General features: G+C 40.9%; 1 protein-coding gene across 4 annotated transcripts in view; it reads left to right on the top strand.

Annotated features, from left to right (window-relative positions):
- Positions 1-20,202, top strand: part of SH3D19 (SH3 domain containing 19) — a 94,159-nt gene that overhangs the window by 8,137 nt on the left and 65,820 nt on the right. For 3 of the 4 annotated variants that reach the window (XM_062573864.1, XM_062573865.1, XM_062573868.1), the window contains exon 1: positions 1,887-2,000. In XM_062573864.1, the coding sequence (XP_062429848.1) occupies positions 1,907-2,000 (94 nt within the window). In that variant the 5' untranslated portion in view covers positions 1,887-1,906. Of the gene's footprint in view, positions 1-612; positions 722-1,886; positions 2,001-20,202 lie in introns of those variants that run through there. The other variant, XM_062573867.1, reaches the window with a different exon arrangement.

The following is a 20,202-nucleotide window of genomic DNA, read 5'->3' on the forward strand; positions in this document are numbered from 1 at the left end:
AATCTTACTCTGTGAACTCACACCTCTTCATGATGGGCAACGTTAAATACCCCTGATGCTTATACTGTCTGGATTAGTTGGGATATTTGGGAATGTTTCCTTAATCAGAGCTAGAACTACTCTATTCAGCATGTTGTTTCTTAAGCCTAAGATTTTTCCAAATGTACTTTTCCTATTTTATGTGTTTGAAAGTCTCTATGTTAATTTTGTCAGTAGCAACAAAAGCAAGTTTAATTCAGCTTTCTGGACTCTTCAGATTGGTATTATAGTCTATCTTATGTTTCTGGTTTTTCATACCTTGGTGATTTACATGATCCCAAGCTTCCCTTCCCTCCCCCATTAGTAGTAAAACATGTAGTATACAAAGGAAATACTCATGAAGAAGTGAAAATGGATGGTCCTGTCACTCTTTGTGCTTCCTGGAGTTTCGGACCTGAATGCAGGTGCTGGATTTGGGCTCCAGAGCAAATAACATGTACCTGCTGTTTGCTTTGCACTGGAGATTCTGTCTGGTCTCTAGCACACGCACATACCAGCGATTTCTCTCTGGTGTTTTTTGTTGTTCCTCATGTTCTCCTTGACGGGACTGATTTTTTGTGCTTTTTGTTGCAGGTGAGGCCTTGCAGCACAGCCTTACAGTATTTGTTGCAGCACTGTGCTGCTGAGGAATTACGGATCCAGTCCAGATCGACTATGCTGATCCGGCACCGAACTTTGTGAGGTGAGATCCTTCGACTAACATGCAGTCGACCCACGCAGACATCCTCCAGAAACATAAGGCTTTTGCAAATACCTGTCTAGGTGTACTAGACTGACTTGTCTAGTACATTCCTACTGGGCGTGCAGTTTTAAGTCTAGCCTTATGTCCTTCTAAAATATAACTAAGATACTGCTTGAGCAGAAGACTTTTCAGGGAGAAAAATCCTGTGTCAGAAAACAATGATTGCAAAGTCAAGTGTTGAAGCACTAAAAAACTGCATAGACACTCATTTGTGTTCATGTATTATGACAAATTTTTCAGTTTCATGATCACCTACTTTTTTGTTGTTGTTGTTCCAGCGTATCTGATTTATTCAGTGCAGAGAGTAGACGGTGCCTAGTGAGTCAACACAAATATTGCTCAACATTAAGATTACTCAGTACTTTTATCTTCCTGGTCTAATTTGTGGTCACATACTTTATTCACTGCACTTTATTCACCTGCTCTGACGCTTAAGTTAACTTCCTCATAACTTTATTTTTTTATGGTGCCTAACACGGAGTCAACCGTAAAAACATTTATGGTATGATTTTTTACAACGTCCACATTCTGTGAAGAAGCGGTATTATTTCAGGTCTGGATATGAGGAACTGAAGCCCAGAAAATTAAGGCTACAAGTCCCCCCCCCCCCCCCCGGGAGCCTGAGGTAAATGCCACCAGCTCCCTCGCATTGCTCCTGCCCTTGCCGCTCCCAACCGCATCCCAAATCCTAAAGCTGATTAAACCGCCCTAACGGGCCGGGCCGGGCCGGGCCGGGCCTTCTCCGGGGCTCCCCGCCCAGCTCACGGCAACTGCGCTTTTCGGCCGTTTTAGGGCTGTTTTAGGGCAGCTGGAGCCTTAACCTCGGCCGCAAGCGTCCTGCGCCCCTCACCGGCCGCCCGGCCCGGGCCCGCCCCCCGCCGCCTCCTCCGCCCCCTTTGGCGGCGGTGCCCGGCGGCCGCGGGGCTTCCTGCCGACGCCGGAGCGCGGCCGGGCAGGGCCCCCGGCAGCGTCCCGCAGCCCCTCGGCGCCGGCGGCGGCCCCCGGGCGCGGCGCTGAGGGGCCGCGCGGCTGCGGCGCGACATGGCGGCGGGCGCCGCCTGAAGGGCGCCCCCGCCCCCCGCCGCGTCCCCCCGCCGCTGCCGCCGCCGCCGCGGCGCCTCGCCCATGGCCGAGGCCTGGCGGCTGGAGGAGGACGAGGAGGAGCCGCGGGAGCGGGGCAGGAGGCAGCGCCGGGGCGGCGCGCTGAGCGCGGCGGCAGGTGAGGGCCGGGCGGCGCGCGGCTCCCGGCGTGGGCGGTGCCCGCGCGTGGGGCGCTGCCGCTGACCGCGAGGGGAGCGCGGCAGCGGGCTGGCGCGTGGAGGAGCCCCGCGTGGTGAGTCCGCCCGCGCCCGGCGGCGGCGGTTAGGCGCGGAGGGCAGGGCCGCGCTGCGGCGGGGCAAGGCCGGGGGAGGCGTCCGCCACGCGGCGTGTTTCACGCGTAAAATTCCGGATTTTATCCTGAGTAACACTGTCCTGTCCCCGTTTGAGCGGGAGGAGGCTGAGCGCTCCTTCACGGGTGACAGAAGCGCGGCAGCCGGCGGGCCCTCGCCGCGGGGACGGGCTGGCAGCGCGGCGGGCCTGGGGCTCGCGGGGAGCCAGGCCGTGGCCCAGCTGCTCCGGGCAGGTGCTGCGCTGGCAGGAGCCCACTGCTACTAATCAATAACCAGCGGCCCCTCTCCTCCTCCTCCTCATTTTTTTTTTTAACTATTTTTTGACCTAGTAACACCCCTGCAAAAATGTGCCCTGCACTATTTACCTTACTAGTATAAAGCACACTTAAGTGACTACAGTTCTGCTTCAGCTGTTGCATTTTTCTTTGCACCAGTATGGAAGATTATATTGCCCCCCGGTGCAAAACGGGGCAAAAAGACTCCCAGCAGAATATTCTTGAAGGTGGTGGTGAAGAGTATGGCTTGAGGTGGATGAGTTTGCTTTCCTTCCATTACTTGACAGTTCTCTTATACTTTTGTGTACAAGTCTATAAATGCATTTTTGCATGCAATGTGCAATTGCAGTGATGAATAGGTAACGTAAATAAGTGCCAAATAAACCTGTTAGGTATCTTCACAAGGTTTTAAAAAAACTTGTAGTTGCAGCTTGGCTCACTGTCAATTTAAGCATTTCAATCTGTTAAATTAATTGTGAATGTGAACAAATTAGATTTCTGATGCATATGAAAGAGCTTGGCTTAATATGGCAAAGTGCGAAAGTGAGTAAATGCCGCGTTGCTCACCTTTGCCCTGCCCGTACGAGGCTTGTATGCAAAGCAGAAGGTAGTTGAAAGGTAAAAGTTCAGAAATGCTTCCAAAGGGCCTGACTTACTAAATAATAAGACGTGTAAGTACAAATGATTCTTATAACTAGCAGTATTTCACCGGAGGATCGGAGCACAGGAGACCAGCAAACAAAGTAGTATTTTCCCGTGAAGCTAGTCACAGTTGTGCTACTTGCAGGTACAGCAGGATGAGGTAGGCTAAACTGAACTAATAACTTGTTGCTGCCAGAGGAGCAATCCTGGTCTTCTTCACGTCAGTGCTGCTGCTGTCGATTTGACCGGTGAGCAAAGTCGCCGAGGCTGTGGTTTCCTGGCAGCCTGGGCTGAGGTACTTGGTGGCTGCTGCAGGTCCCTTTCGGAGGCCTTGCGTTAGCCCCAGAGTGTGTTAGAGCCTGCGCCAACCAGTTTGGGTGCATTAGCCCAGCAAAAAGATCTTTTTTTTTTTTTTTTGTTCACCTTGATGGATGGGATTCTACTGATCCAGCTTGTTGGAGTGGTTTGCTAGGATGCATCAGGATATGGTGAATGTTGAAGCTGGCACAAGGAAAAGAGTAAGAACATGCATCTGGGGGGTGGGGGGGGTAAGAGACCGTACCACCCTAGGTGAAACTGCGGCCTGAGCTGTTAGAAATCTGTTGTGTCTTTTTTGTTGGATTACTTTTTTTTCAGCTGGTCTAATGAGCTGAAGAGGTTTGCTGACGTAGTAAACAAGTGCCAGAGCTGATGTAAAGCAGGGGGCTTGGAGACATGAGCAGGTGACATGGGAGCAGGACCATCCTTCTCCATAGCAGTAATCTGTTAGACAGCTCAGTCTTCTTGTTTGATTGCCTCTTTGCCCCACTGCATGTTGTGAAGACGAGGTAGCTTTCTCTGAATTCAAGAAAGCATTTTAACAAGTGAGTTCTGGAAAACCCGGGAAAACATAACAGGTAGAGCAATTTTAGATTTGAGAATCTTCTAATGGAAAGAGTCTACATTTACGAAATACTGACTTTTTTTTTTAATTAGTATGTATAAAGTTCAGCACATTGTCACACAAGAGGACAGGGAAATTTTCTTCCTTTCCTGTTTGTCCTGCTGGAGTTTCAAGCTGGACTCTGGAAAACCCAGGCTTTTTATTAGGCTCCTGTCATGCCGCACCTTGGCATAAAATAAGAGTCACTTACATGCTGCTGAGAGGTTGATTTGTTGTTGCCTTCTCTCTGTGAAAAAATGTTTTTGACTTCTTGAAGGATCAGGTCAATTTGCAGTGATATTTCTACAAAAACCCGAACTCCTAACGCTTGTTGTTAAAGCTTGCATATGAACTACTCTTTAGACACATTCTGCATCACTATGTTGGAATGGACATCTATACCTATTAGGCTTGCAACAAAAGCCATGGAGGTTGTGTTTCTACAGAGCTTGCCGTGGTGTTAGGATTACAGTCTGAGTGATCAGGAGGAGAGAAACTGGAAGGAAGCGTGGAAAAAAGTGATAGGAAAACTATGACATAAAATAGAGAAAAATAAAAACGGTTGCATAGGTTCATTAAACTGAATAATCACCTGTTGCGGAAAAAGAAGCCAGTCTTGTTGGAAACTTTTAGGTTATTTTACAGCAATATACATAAGTAAAATCATGTGATAGATTTCCACTCCCTTATCCCTTCTATCACATGCAGTATTGCTCTAGGAAGGAATTGAGAACACTGAATATTTATTGCATTTTTGTTTAGTATTTGGTTATTTTGGTTAACCATATTTTGTTTTTAATGGAGTAAGTGGTGTGGGTAGTTAAACTAAAACAACCCACAAAGTAAAATTCCTCTTCCTGTTACACTTACAGGCTATATCCAGACTACTTTTGGACTTGAATCTTGTGTGCTTTCCCGTTTTGACTTTTTCTTTTGTGAGTTCAGACTAAAATAAGTGCACTTTAAGGGAAGTTTGTACTGAGTATAGTAAATCTTATTTATAAACTGCATTGATTATTTTTTGTCTGAAAAGATGAGCACAGACACATAAGTGATTGCAGCATTAGGACTGTGGAATAATCTCAGTATTCTGATGTTACCTCAAATGCATTTTTTGAACATATTTAGTTTAGTGTCTATATTGTCTTTGAATTCTAGTCAGTATATTTAGAGGGAGAATAGCCAGTTATGGATGTGGCAGATGTTCCCTACTATTTAAAAAAAAATGCCAAATAGAGAAGTCAATAATGAAATTTATTTGAGTTCATAATGAAGCGCTATTATGATTTGTACTTGAATGTGTAGTTAAAAATACAGATGGCTAGTAATACAAGGAAAGGCTTTGACTTAATTTAATATTGCTCTTTCTTACTTATCACAAATGCCTGTCTGTGGTTTGTTCCCACACAGCGGTCGTGAATGTTACACGTGACTTTTTGCTACGCTAAAACTTCTCTGCTTGTTCGTCTGTTTTTTCCATAGTATTTCAAATGTCATAGTTATCTGGCATCGTTTTTCAACTCGAGGGGGAAATTTTAGGTTATGGGTGAAATCATTGGCTTGGTACATTGTCTGGTTTTGGTTGGTTTACTGGCTAGGTGTTCGTTTTTTGCCAGAGCAAGATCTAGTTCAGGGTTGGATCAATTCTTTACACTCCCACATCAAACTTGTGCTGACTTGTTTTGTATGCTGAGAACAATAAGCTGTGTCCAATATATATAAAAGAAAAAAGAAGGTTGAATATTTCACTGCTCAAAATGCTGAGAAATTACAGGGGTGCATTTGTGTAGTGTGTTTGGTGAACAGTAATTTGCAGGCACTGCAGACTTTTTTCAGATGAGTTAAGAATCTGATACAAGAATGCTCAGCAGCTGTTCCCAGGTCAGTGCAAAATATGTGCTCAATCTTAAGGAGAAAAGTGTAAGATGATTTCAGATTCTTCCTGAAGTTCTTAAGCCTGAGACTAGTCAGTGGTGATCTGTTAGGGCTCACTGGATCCCAACATTAACATAACATGAATAGTTTGTTGTTAGCAAGGGTGCACATAACTTCAGAGCAGAAAGAAAAATAAATTAGTAAAAAGGTCTCTCTAAGAGTTAGATGATTTATTTTTAGTATATATGTTCTCAAAATCTTGACTAAATCTTACATTGAAGAAGAAGAAAGATCTGTTTCTCACAGAACACAAGTCAGCATTGATCAACTGGTAACTGAGTTGTCTGCATGTCTGTGTCCTTCAGTGCTGATCTGGAAGTTATTTTGCTTGTCCGTGGCATGGATAGCCATTTATTGCCTCATATTTAGAGGGGAAAAACCCTAACAGAACATATCAACTGTCCTGAATAAATCCATAAGGTGTACCTGTGGTCTGCTACTCTGTGTGCACACAAGAAGTCCTTTAAAAGAAGCCTGAGAGGAGAGCTTATGGGTGGCTTTTTATTTATTTATTTTTATTACTTTATTATTATTATTATTTTTAATCCATTGGATTGTGGAGTTCAAGAAATGGTAGAGTTGATTGCCAGCTGAGTGCCAACTTTCTCCTGGGCTGCTGCTTTTTTTTCCTTTCTTTTTTGTTTGTTTGTTTGTTTGTGTATTCCCAATGCCCAGTGCAAGGGCTTCAGTCTTTATAAAACAGAAAGAGCACAAATAATCTAATCCTTCTGTAATAATAGTTAACCGGTGCTAATATCCTGTAAGTATTAAAAAGATTACCTGGTTAGGCCTTTTCCATAGCCCGCTGAAGTTACTGCAAACAGCTCCACTAATTTTAGTAGTCTTTGAATCTAGCTTGTTGAAGTAAATTTAAGATACTAATTAAAGCTTCTGTACGTGTTAAATAACATAGTCTGTATTTGAAAATTCGTCAACATATTTTGAAATTCAAGTGTACTGTCAGTGGGAATAAAAAAAATTGCTTGCAGTTATTTAGGTAAGAGTGAAGAGTGAAGTGGTGTGTTGCGTCTTCCAAAGAAACCACTGTTCTAAAAGTGAATGCTCCTATAAGGGAGATGACTAAATAATAACTTGTAATGGTCAACAGGGTGATTCCTTGGCCCAGGAAACTAAAGGACAAAAGAACAAAATAAAGACTTAATGTCTGATGAAATGGACCTTCTTCACTGAGATTTTAGTTGAACCAAGGCATAATAGTATTCCGTTGCAAAAGGAGCACTGAAACTGTAGCTGGAGAGAGTAACTCATTCAGTTAAGACTGTCCGAAGACCATGCTATTAATTGCGTATTGCAAGCGATCATTTCCAGTGACAGTAACAAATAATGAAACAAGGGCCTTGCGTAAAGCAAGGGGATGGACAGCAAAAGGCAGAATGAGTCTTAACTTTGTTGCAAGAGGTTTCTACCATAGTGGTTGTTTGAGAATAAATAATATTTATAAACATATTTGTTGATATTTACTTTTGACTTGATTTAAAGGAAAGAACAGAGAAGCAGAGTTAACCCTCTCTCTGTCAAAAGTTAACATAGTTCTGAGTGTGCTGTTTTAATAAGTATCTCATAAAAGATGTGCAGTTTGAAAAGAATTTTTATTTTGATAACTCTTAAAGACAGTTGTTGTAGAGGTATTCATGTAATGCTTATTTTCTATACTTAGGTATGGCATTATTTACTCTCTTTTCACTTCTGATGCCTAGAGTATGGAAGCATTGACTATAAGGGAGCTTGGAGGTCACCTAGCCCAGCCTTTTGCTTGAAGCAGGGCTGTTTCCAACGTGAGATCAAGCTAGACAAGACTTTGTGTAGCCAATCTAGGAAACCTCCTAAAAGAGAGGGCTTTGCAGCCTCTTGTGGGTAACCTGTTGCAGTGCTGCCCTGCCTCCTAGTAAAGGAGTTTTTCTTTTACTTGCATTCAACCTGAACCTCGCAAGCTTCAGTAGTGACCATTGTGCTTATATTGTTATATTGTCCACTAATACTAAGAAGAGTTTGTGTCTGTGATCTCTTCAACCCCTCCTCAGGTAGTTGTGGGCTGCTATTACATTGCTTCCTGGCCTTGTCTTTGCTAGCCTAAAGAAGCTCAGCCGTCTCACGGCTCAGCTCTGGTTTGCTTATTTAGTTTCTCAAGCTGTAGAAAAATGAAGTGAAATCATCAGCCTTGCTACTAGCAAAGGTTTTTACTCTTGAAAGACAACGTGCACCAAAGGTACTGAAGCGTTGCAGCAGCAGACTTGGGAAGACAAGATATTGTCTATCTGTGGCTTGCGCTTGGCAAGCATCGTTCCCTGCAGTGAAGGACAAAAAAGAGTTATGAGGGAGTGCTTTTAGCAAACACAAAAGCATAGATTTAGTAGTTGATGGCACTTAGCAAGAAAGCTTCCTTTTTTTTTCCCCCCAAGGTTGTATGAATTCTCAAAGACATAGGGTTTTATGGACATTTGTATTTATGCAATTGATCATCTGATGTCACACTGTATTGTACTAACTGCTTCAGGTGGTAGTGTACATCAGCGGAGTTTTGTATGAGGTGGATATCATATTAGAAAAATTATTAGCTTGGTGTTCTGACTTGAGAATTTAGGATCTTTTAACAAGATGTAATTAAAAATGAGGAGCTTTAAAGATGAACTTAATCAGTTTATGATGTCTTGCATATATTACAAAACAAATCTCTACCTGCACTCTGTGTCTGTATAGAGCCGGGTTTGGGACCAAGCCCAGGGGCCCTAATCCTTTAAGTTGAAAGGCTGGATGAAAGCAAAGCTTGTGTTTTGATCCTGAGTTTATGAAAATGTCACAGTGTCATAGTAGAAGCTGAATGCCACAGATCTTACAGTTGATATTCTTTCCTACCTTTTTTTATTCCAAGCTTTTCAAAGGGATGTTGCATTTGTTTTGTGTATGAATCACCCACTCAATAGTTTGTTTAGGCTTTTGGAAAAATGTGATCAGATCAGAACATGCCAAAGATCTCAAATGATTAACGTAGACACTCCTGTAAGACAGATTACTGGTAGGGTGTATCACCATAGCCTTTCAGAGCCCTGGTATTGCCCTGGTATTAGGGCATATATACCCTATTCTGTAAAAAGAAAAAAACCTTTTGACAAGAAATTTATAATTTTCAAGTCCCTGAGAAAGTCGTACCGAATCAGACAAAAGGTTCATCTAGTCCAGTAACCTGTTTCTTACATTGGCCTCCTGGAGTTTTACAGAAAACATGCAAGAACTCTCTCCTAAGATTTAATCTTTATGTCTAGAAAAGTTCCTTTTCTTCTGCAGTTAGTGACCCGGCGTTTTCTTGGAGGTTGCATCTCGAGGGCCATGTGAAGTAGTTGCCATTGGATTTCTTTCATGAATTTCATTTCTTTCTGAATTCACTTGTAAATTTGATCTTCAGATGTTTTGTGATAGTAAGTGGCATAACTTACACATTGTATGAAATCAATTACTACTGTTGCTTGCTGGTTGGTAATTTTACTAGGTGTTGACTAGTTCTTCTAAATTGCAATGGTTATTAACACTGGTTAAAAACTGTAGGCAAATTTTCAAGTACATGTTTCCTTTTAAAAAAAAGAGGAGGGAGGGAGGTTGTAGTTTTATCTTGAAATAAGTTTCTGATCTGTTTTCTTTATAAACAGAAAACTGTGTGCATGGAAGAAGCCATTTGATAACATTTTGTTTCTATTTATAGGAGGTAAGCTAAAATTAATATACACTATTTTCTTAAAGTGACAGATTTATCATGCACTCTGTCTTGCATTAAAACATGAGCACTATTTTGCAGATCTACACTTAAAAATTGATATGCGTTGTGCATGTCTGTGTTAAATCAATTTCCGAGAATTTTTGGGTGATCCCTGTGCTGTGATGTTATTAAAATACTGCTGCCTCATACTGTTGGGGTCACAGGACATAAACACCTGGAAACATGCTCAGCATTTTGATCAGACTCTCACTGTAAATTGCTCCATTGCACTATGAATTGGGGGTGCAGAAACTAACAGAAATCTGGGACTTGGGATCAAAGTAAAAGCTTTGGAAAAAATCTCCCATCTTATAGCTAATACTTTGAAAATTGCAATGTCAGGTGCTGTAGTTTGAATCTATTGACAAATACTGTAAACTTCATCATGACTGATAAACCAACCTTTGTAAGTATGTTTAAAAAAAAAAAAAAAGAAAGAAAGAAAGAAAGAAAACACCCAACACCCAGTGACTTCAAAACCTGAACAGTGAGGTTTGGCTGAGAGTTGGGTGCCTGCTGCAGGCCAAGACAGTGTTTGGAAGTGTCCCTACCAGAGGGCACATGTATCGCTGAGTGATGAGATGGGATAGTGCTGCAGACCTTGTGCACCTAACAGTTGTGGGTGCAACTTTATGATGACAGAATGCACTTTTTCATGCAAGTAGACAGGACTTGCTCTCAGAAATGCATGGTAGCTCTACTGTGACACTAGGCATTCTTCGTTTCTCTAAGTCCTGTCCACTAGCTTGACATTGGTGGATCAATTAAGTACTATTTAGTTGAGTTGTGTCATTATGGGACTGTATTCCTTACATCACAGTAGTGTAGAAATACTTTTTAGTGTCATTACAGAGGTTGGATGCCTCTGATGAGATCTGTAGGCTTTTTTGGTGTGTGCACAGGAGTGGGATGAGGGAAGGGAGAGATCTGGGAGCTCCTGGGAAGAGAGAGATATTTCTCCATGGTGTGGAGGAAATGGAACAATCTCTCATAGCATTACCAGGCTACCGAGGAATTTTGGGCTGTTCAGTGTTAAGTGCGGGATCCATTGTTCCCAGCCTTTCTGCATGATTATGAATTTGCCTTCCTTTCCCTTGTTCATCTAAAGCTACTTTATGTTTTTTAAAGCCTTTCATTGGACAATGGAGAAGAACTGTTTTGTGCCACCTTGATTAGCAACAGAATGAGAGTGGATTTTGCGTATAGAAGGCTGAAAAGTAGGTGCATTAACCTGATGTCAAGGCTGAAAGCTGCTAAGAAATTACTTTTAAAATAGCTGCTTTTTCTATTGTATATTTTTGAGAGAATAGAAGGAGGAGGAAGCACAATGACTAAACATTTTGAAAAACAAGAAGACTTTGTGAATTATTGTAATTCCTCAGGAGCTCAGAGGCAAATGTATTCAGCTCTTACCTGAAGTAAGGAGCCATGTGTGAGGACTGAAAGGTGTGTGTGTGTGATATGAGTGGCTATCTGTAAAGTATTTCTTAGAATTATGACATACAGCTTTTATTTTTGTATATAAAGAAGCACAGTATTTTAATCATGATTTATGTGTGTATATAGTTTGTAACTTGTGTTGAATTCAACATTTTCAGTTTTTAAACAAACAATACACCAAGCAGTGTGGTGTGTGCCATATTTATTTTTGTCGAGCACGCATGGTGTTCTTAGAAGGTGATGTAAAGACCTTGTGCTCTAGAATGGTTGTTTACTTCTCTGTCATTTTGAGGGCTGTGTTTGTATTTTCTGACTTGCTATTTCCTTGTTATCCATCTCTCTTCTCCTACTGTCTTCCCTCTTCATGAAACATAGCTCTTTTTTTCTGTTTTGGAGATTTAGAAGACATCTGTATGTTCCCTACTGGTTAGGCAAGTGGACCTATGATCAGAAAAGTTCATAGCACTTGCTTCTAGCACGTTTCTGTCTTTTCATAGTCACTGAGGACTCTGTGAATTCCCATAGTGATTCTGTGTGCTTTGGTGTTTGTAATAGTTAGCCAGGACTTTTGATGTTCTTCCGCTGTGTAAGCTTGGTTCCTTTTTCAACTTGCATATTGTTGTAAGATCCTAATTTAATGTTTGTTAGGTGGGTCTGCACACCCTCATTTTCCAATGATCATGCTGATGCACAAGACCTGACTACTGAGTGATCAGGTGTGCTCTATGGACACACCTTCTGCATGAGGTGAAATCGCTATGAAAGGGATGTAACTCGACAGAGCGTGAAGAAAGCATCATGGCTTGTGGTCAGGATGGTTCGCAAGGACTCAAAGATACAGAGGTTACACAGATGGCTGCTGAAAGTAACAAAGAAGTCTGAGGTACCTTAAAGAGGATTTGGTAATGTTTAGCGTATACTTTGGGGTGTGGATAAACTCATCTCACATCTCAGTAAAATGTGCTTGGAACACTATGTGACTCTCATCTAAAAATATGAGGTTTTGGTGCATATTTCTTCATTATCACATAATATGCATTAAAATATGACACATTTCAAGAAGAGACATGTGCTTAGCTGCTGCTTTAGTTGTATTGAAGCTCCATAGCTTTTGAGCATGTGTTCGAATCTAACGGGTCAGGGTTGCTCAGATTCCAATCATTTATTGGTATACCAGAAACATTAAACAAATCTTTTTTTTTCCTGCTTTCAAATATGATATTCTTATTTAATGTTGTTCCTAGATCCTGTAATCTTTGTTTTACAATAAAATGCAAGAGGTCTGTAGAGTTTTACAATAATCCTTTCTGTGGTACTTACAAAAAAAAATGTGAACTTCCTCAGATTTTTTACTTTCATGTGGCTGTCAGGCAGAGTTACTAATGTCTGAGGAAAAGTCTTTTGTTAATGGGCTAATTTCAGATACACTTCGGTGGAATATCGGTTCTTGCAACAAAATCCTTGAGGTTTAGGAATCTTCTCTGGTGAGGTGTGTTTGTTTGAACTGGGTAGACAGCTTGGGGGTTCTGTCTCATAAATGTTGACAAGAGAGTTTGTTGACAAGAGTTTGACCACAAAATATTCCAGCAACAAGCTATTGAGTATTTCAGTGGTATCTTAGAAATAAATGTTGTTAATTGCCTGCCATATTTCTTGTATTTTTAGAGAGAGTCTGTTTTTTTTATGAGGGAATGTATTACAATCTTTTAATACGGATTTTTATTACTCTCTCTTTCTGTCTCATTTCATTTCCCTATTCTTCAAATTCCTCCCTAAATACAAGCCTATGCACTTATGTTTACTGTAGTATCTAAATTCTGGATGGATTTATGAAGGTTTGGAAGCTGCGTACCCTCTGCTGTTGATGGGCCCACAGTATGAAACAATCTAATAATGACTTAAAGGGTTTTTTGTTTGTTTGTTTTCAAAGTTAAACTGTTTTTTTGTGTGTGTCACTGAAGTGGGAATCTCTTCAGCTGATAGTGGTGCTCAGCACTTCATTGTGAATCCATGTCTTGAATGCTTTAGTGAGACTTACCTGCCAAACTGCAGCTTCCAAGCACATAATATGTAGGCTCGCACTGGAGAGGTTTATTGTTGAGGTTTGCCATCTCAGCAGTGGGACTATATTGTTTTGAGCGAACAGGTTTGGAAAACATTTAATTGCCCAAAAATCTGAGGTGGTCATGGGAATTGTTGGCGAAGTGGGTGAAATTCGCTAAATGTTTCCCATCCAAAAATAGATCATCTTAACACAGTATCGGCTGTAGGGAGTTGATGGAGTTGTATGGAGAGTCCATCTTTTGAAAGTAACAAGGGTGTCATTCTGCAAAACCTGTAAATGACTCCCTGTAAGGCGTGTAGCAAAGGCTACACATGTAGGCTACATTCTACAGCATGTGGTTTTGTATTCTGTAGGTTGAGGGAAATTGCTTAAATGGTGGAAGTGATATTCCCCTACTGTGACTGCCCGAAATTACCCCTGTGTGTGGAGAGGACTGCACAAGTTCAGGAACTGTTATTCACAGAAAAAAATCCAAAATAATAAAGCCACCCACCCTGTAGAAAACTTAATTTTTTTTTTATATGATTTTTAGAAGGCCTTTTATCATATTTGGCTTAGTCACTCAGCAGTATTTCTCTGTGTATATTTTAGGTTTCTAGGCATAAAGTTTGATGAAACTTTATGGCAAGGAGTGTGTTCTGACTAGTAGCTGCTCGTGGGGCATATATTGGTTCACAAGCAGGAGAATGCTGTTGGGCAAATCAAAGAAATAACAGAATACATTTAGGTTTTGAATTCTGTGTATGAATGTTTATAAGGTGCTGAGGCACCAGGAGATAAGGGTAAAGAACGATGAGCTTACGTACACTAGTGTAACTGTGTTACACTTATTGTCAACGTATGGCAGACAGACCCAATATAAGGCCCTGAGATGTGTTGCCTTATTTAAGGAAGTGGCAGCATCTCTACAGGCATGCTAAATGTCTGTTTTGGGAAGAATGGCTGTACCATTTTCTCAAAAGGTAATTTCCTTTTACTGGCAGTGTCGGTAACTTCAGAGAAATTATTTTCAAAGCATAGAGCTAAGATTTCTGAAATGCCTAGAGAGAAAGGTATTTTGTGGTCATAAAGCCTCTGTTTATCAGTGTTAAGTCAGTTGGTACTTTCCGCTGTGAAAGTATCAAAACTAAGTAGCAAGGTTCTTCTCAGCACCCTGCGTGATGCTAGTGGTGTGTGGATGCATACGTCTGCTTCAGTACTAGGTACCTAGATGAAGTAGGTCATTATGTTGCACTGATCAGCTGAAATAAGTCATCTAAAGATGTGCTGACTTATACCTTCAGAACTCTTTAAAAAAAAAAAAAAAAAAAAAAAAAAAAAAAAGAAAACAGCTTTAGAAATGACCGAGTCTTATATTTTCTGCTTGAGCTTTGGAAGGTACCAGTGTTGTAACATGTGCATGTCCTGCATGTGTTTGATCTTTGTCATTTGTATGCTGAGAACCCCACCAATGTCAGGTTTTGAGTTTGGCCTAGGCTTGGGTTCTTGCAACATTGACCTTTGTGAGGGGTAATGAGAGCTTGCGTAGTCTAGTTCTTTTCTCTCTTGTTCCTGCATCATGTCCTCTCACAGGCTGGCACACAGGTTTACACTGATGCATAGATGCTTTTGCTGTCACAGTGCAGGAGTAAGGTAAGAGCAAGAACAAGAGGGTAGAAGGGCAGAATAGTGGCAACAAACCAGCATTAGCAGTACTGGCAACCATGGCCTCGGTTGTCCAGTAAATTCACTTTTCATTTCTGTGTTGTACAGGTCCACAGAAGGCTTTAATGACAGAGCAATATCATTTTATTTGGGTGAGGGGGTAACGTAATTTTTTTTTCTCCCCAATTTGCTACTCTGGAAGTTAGCAGCATACTGTAGAATTAAAAGCAGATATAAAAATCTGTCTGCTTTTACAATTTTGAACTTTGTGTGTGTTCCTTTTCATGTGTGGTGTTCTGTTTTTGTGGCCTTTTGGAGTGAAGAGAAAGTGAAGCATTAAATTAAATGAGAAAAGTTTCTTCCATGCCTCTCATTAATTCCATTGTATAGAATCTACTATAAGTCTCGCTCAATTTGTTTAGGAGCTGCTGTACAATAAAATCCATAAAACAGAGCAGTTATCTCTGTATTTTAGTCCTGTACCAGCAGAGTCCCTTATCAAGAATTTGAAAGGCAGAAGACATGAAGAGAGATTAATTTGCATTGTTACGATGTCTTACCTGAGAGAAGTGCTATAAAGAAGGAAGAGTCACTGTGGGCCTCATTCTGCCTTAACAAATAGAAGAGAAAAGGATTGCAGTGCTAGTGGCAGTTACTGCTTATATCTCTGTGCAAATAAAGAACAAGGAAACATTGGAAATCCTATGCAAATGCTGGTCTTTTGCCCCCAAAACATGCAGTTTATTTTGAGATTGGACCCCATGTACACTGACACACTAAAAAGGGAATTTTTGTCTCCTCTGAGCTAATTGGATTGGCTACCTGAGACTGTTGCAATATTTAGTTATGAACAGCTGGGTAATAGTGAAAGTGCACATTATTAAAATAGTAGTGGTAGCCATCACATTTCAACATAATGCCTTGTAACGCTGATGAGTTGGTCTTAATATCTGTCCTTGTTAAAGCCTGAAAACCGAACAAAAGTATGCTTATTGAGGATTAAGGCATTTGGATTACAGGAATTGCCTATTTTGACCATATGAATTCAGTGTGTATTTTGGTGTTGGCAGCACTGCTCAAGAGCCAACTGTTCCTGTTGCCTGGTTTATGCAGAGATTTTCCATCTGCTGCAGGAGCACTGTAACAGGCATCTCACTCTGAAACCTCTGCCTGGCCATCCGGCGCAGCGACGAAGACAGCTGGTTGCTCTAGCGCGCGTGTCCTGCATCGCCCCCTCTGGTGGCTGCTCTGTTCAGGACCCATAATCAAGACAAAAATACAGCATTTCCGGACATAGGAAGCAGTACATTCTCCTTTTGTCCTCTTGAACCCATTGAGCTTTTGAGAGACTTCAAGTTGAAGGATGAGAGTAAAAGTAGGAATTGTACCCGTACCTTGGGATCTAATTGCACTGGATATTCCTAAGTCACTTTGGGGGTTTGAAGCAGCAGAATGCCTGTTAATTTTCTGTTCATTTTCCAACAGCACTTGATATTTATACTTAAATTTTTTTGTAGTGAGAGCACACTTTTCAGTTGAAGCCATGCTTAGCAACCGGATACTTTAAAGAGTCTTGGAAAATAAACAGAGAAAAACAATGATTCTCCTTGGTGTGAGTTGCCTTTCTTCTTTTCTTTGCCTGTCTTGCGAAGACAAGAGAGAATGACTTAAATGCTATTGTTTTCTGCTTTGTTGGTGATCTTTCTGGCAAAGCTTAAGCTATTCTGGGTTTGCAGAGTGACTGAAATAACTTTGTCAGTTATTTTTCTCCTGATGGCTATGTTTGTATTTTCCTTGAGAAGAAAAACTGTTCTGTCATTTTAAAAGCAAATAAACGAAGATGGTGATTTTCCCATGCTTGAAGGGTAATCAAATTGCCAGTTAAAGAAACTTGACCCTTTCAGAAAGCAACTGGACTGTGACATTTCTGTCTTTTTTCAGCACTCAGAGGTTGAGTGGAACATATCCATGCTAACTGATGAAACCATATACATATACTGTATACATATACAGCACAATTTTATGAGAACATGCTAGATTTGCAGAACAGGAGTGGTATGAACAGCAGGTCTCTGTGTCCTGATGTTGCCCTTAATTCTTCTGCAATATTTAAAACATGGTGCCTGTCTTCCTGACCTGAGCCAGAAGGCTCTGACTACTTCTATCTTGTCTGCTCCACTCAACAGGTCCTCAACTTCTTAGGCTGTATCCTACCCCTGCATGCTGGATAAGGGTAATATAGTTCTCCTGCACTAGCTGTATTTGTAGAAGGGCTGGAAAAGTTTTGTAAAGAGTAGATGCTAGTATCAAGTGGGGAAAATTTCTTTCAGTCTGGACTGCAGGTGACTGGATGGTCAAATCTTACAGACAGTAAGACTGCAAGTAGTCTCCTGTGGGGATGGTCTTTTAATTTGATGCTTCGCCTCTTTCGCCTCTTTCTTAAAATGGACTGTAGCTTGGGTGAGAGGATAGTGTAGTTCTGCTTGTGACTTTAGACTCTTCTGCTGTAAATTCCAACATGCTACTCCTTTATCTCCATAGTTTTAAAATATCCATATCTGTGTTAGCAATCAGGGTGTAGAAGGCATGTGTATCCTATCAGTCACTTCCCATCTACTGAAACAACAGCACATTATACAGAGCGTACCAACCTTTTAGATCTGTCACTGTGGTCTTTTACAGGTATGTATGAACTTGCTCTGCTTGTGTGCTGAACTAGTCAGAAAGGAGACTTACCTGAGCTGAAAACTGTGGTTGGCTTTGTTTGCGGCTGTGTGGCTAAAGCAGGAAGCATTAACTGGCTGTGTGGCTTTGGGGCTGGAGGACGAGCAGAAAGAACTTTCCTCTGGCTGTGGAGGAACCATCTCTGTAGTGTATGGCTGTGCTCTTCAGATATGTCTAAGGTGTCTGAGCTAGCTAGCAAAATTAAAGCAGCAGTAAAATTAAAGATGTGGTAGCACTGACCACCCTCAGTTGTCAGTAAATGGAGAATAGATCTGCCATGCTAGCACAAAGCCCAGGCTACACACATTTCTTGTATAACTGTCAGATCAGGGCGATGGTGGTTTTTGAAAACATTTATTAACCAGAATAAGCTTACAATCAAAATGATCCAGTCTTCTATCATGTGGGCATTAGCTGTTCAGGATATTCTGGTTAATGTGACTATAACTATATACATAGTAAGAAACTGCATTACTTCAGCAACACAAAGATAGTGAAAAATGATACAAGTTTCTCATCTGCAGAAACTTATGTCTGGAAGGTGGTATCTGTCACAGGAGACAACATTTTGCCTGTAAATTTCTGTGCTTGAGTGTGTACTGCTTTGTTCTTTGTGCATTGTAGTCCAGTGAACATTCAATGCTTGCTCTAATCTGATACACAGTTTTGGCTGCCATAGTTCAGAACTGAAGGATGTGCTGCATCATGCTAGAAAGGTCTTATAGCAAGCAAATTTTGGAGTGGAGGACAGTCTATGGTGGAAGATTTGAGTTTCAGATCTTTGCCTTTCTCTACTGTCATCTTGTTTGTAATTTTTTATTACAGAAATATAGAGGTCTATCATTTTTTGAGGTTAGTAAAATATAGAGTAAAATAGAATGAGCTGCGGGGTACAATTCTGTGACTCAATTTCTGCAAGTCAGGGATTTGCCTACAGAATGCAGGAATGGGGCTTGGTTTTGGCATGCGTGCAGGCACACACAGGGTATGTGTGTATATACATATATGTAATATTTTGAGATTTACCTATTTCTCTTGTGCATGTATTCTGGGAGTGTGTGGTATGTTCTAGGGTTGTGTGGTGTATGGCATTTCTTGAATTGGTGCTTGTTATATGTAATGCCAGAACAGCATCCAGAAAATCAAAATTTAAGCCCTAAACTGAAAGATTCAGTTCTTCCCAAGTCTCTTGTTAGACTTGATACTAAATCAAATTTAGAAGGTGAAATCTATAATCACCTTAAATTTGCACAGGATTTGTTTTCTGCTTAAATATGATAACTACATGCTAGTTGTATTACATTTCCCTTTGCTCTTTTTAGTGAGTTAGTGTATGTGTGAATGATGTGCTTCCTCTAAATTTAGCAGTAAATAAAACCTGTAAAAACAACTGTAATGTTTCCAGTTTCAACAATTCAATAAAATGAAAAAGAAGAGTGAATTGCGTTGATTTCCTGGCTGACCAGGTCCCAGTGGCGTGGACGGGCTGCAGCGGGTCTGCCGGTGGGAAGCGGGCTGCGGGGGAGAGCTGCGAGATTCTGTTTACATGTTCTGGGACTCCTTTTCTTCCTTTTCACTGGCACATTCACACTAACATTTCAAAAGTGGGAAGGTCTTGTCTGAGTACTGTTAGATCATGGCTGCATAAATGACTGGGAAACACTAATAACATGCAACAGACGGCAAGCAGATTTAAATAGGAAGCCCTGCCTGGTTTTCAGTGCTCACAGGTAAGGGGGTTACATGAGCAGATGAGAAGGATGGGAAGAGCAAATCCTTCTGTGTGTATTTGAACAGCTGCCGTTGTAATTCTGATGTGGGCTATTACATGCTGTTTCTAGCTAACAGGGGAGTGCAGAGCATGCTGAAATAGAGATGGCTGTAAGTCGGAAACATAGCAAATTATGTATTGTGTGGCTGTAACAGCTCAATAGGAGCACCTGTGGATAGAAAGAACATTAAATATTTCTTTGAGCGCTGTTGACATAAAATAATTTTTTGCTACTTCAATCAAAATGTAATCAAATGCAAACACATAGAACTGGAGAGGCAAATATTTTTTCTATACATGAGTCAAAACTGTTCAAACATGTGTGCTATTAAGAGAATAAATTTCAGTTCAAATGCAGGGCTATAAGGTTCCTTACAGACTATATACAGTCTATGAATTTGAAATATCTCCTTATGAAGTCTCTTATTCTTCTGTATTGCCAAGTTTTTCATTAAACTGTTCACTGACATAGGAAAAAATAGCTTGCTTTCTGAAAGACACAGAAGGGATGAGAAGCAAAACTACCATTGTTGGTAGAGATTATCTGTAGCTGTAAGAACATCCTTCTAATTGCACAATGGATCTTTTCATCATAAATAGTCTTAAAAACCCCTCCAATGTTAGCATGTATGTATTTCAGAGCACGCAGATCTCCCTTACTTACTTCAGATAATTCAAAAGTCATATGGTAAGAGACATACTGGACCTTTTTTATTAATAATATATCAATTCTGATAACCCAACACAATGGTTGTTTTATAACACTTGTATGGTAAATGTTAACTCTTTTTACTTGAGATAACCTCTACGCTCCTACGTATCAGAACTTTCAAAAGTAAAAAA

The sequence above is a fragment of the Rhea pennata genome, chromosome 4, assembly GCF_028389875.1.
Source record: "Rhea pennata isolate bPtePen1 chromosome 4, bPtePen1.pri, whole genome shotgun sequence".
In the NCBI taxonomy this organism is placed as follows: domain Eukaryota; kingdom Metazoa; phylum Chordata; class Aves; order Rheiformes; family Rheidae; genus Rhea; species Rhea pennata.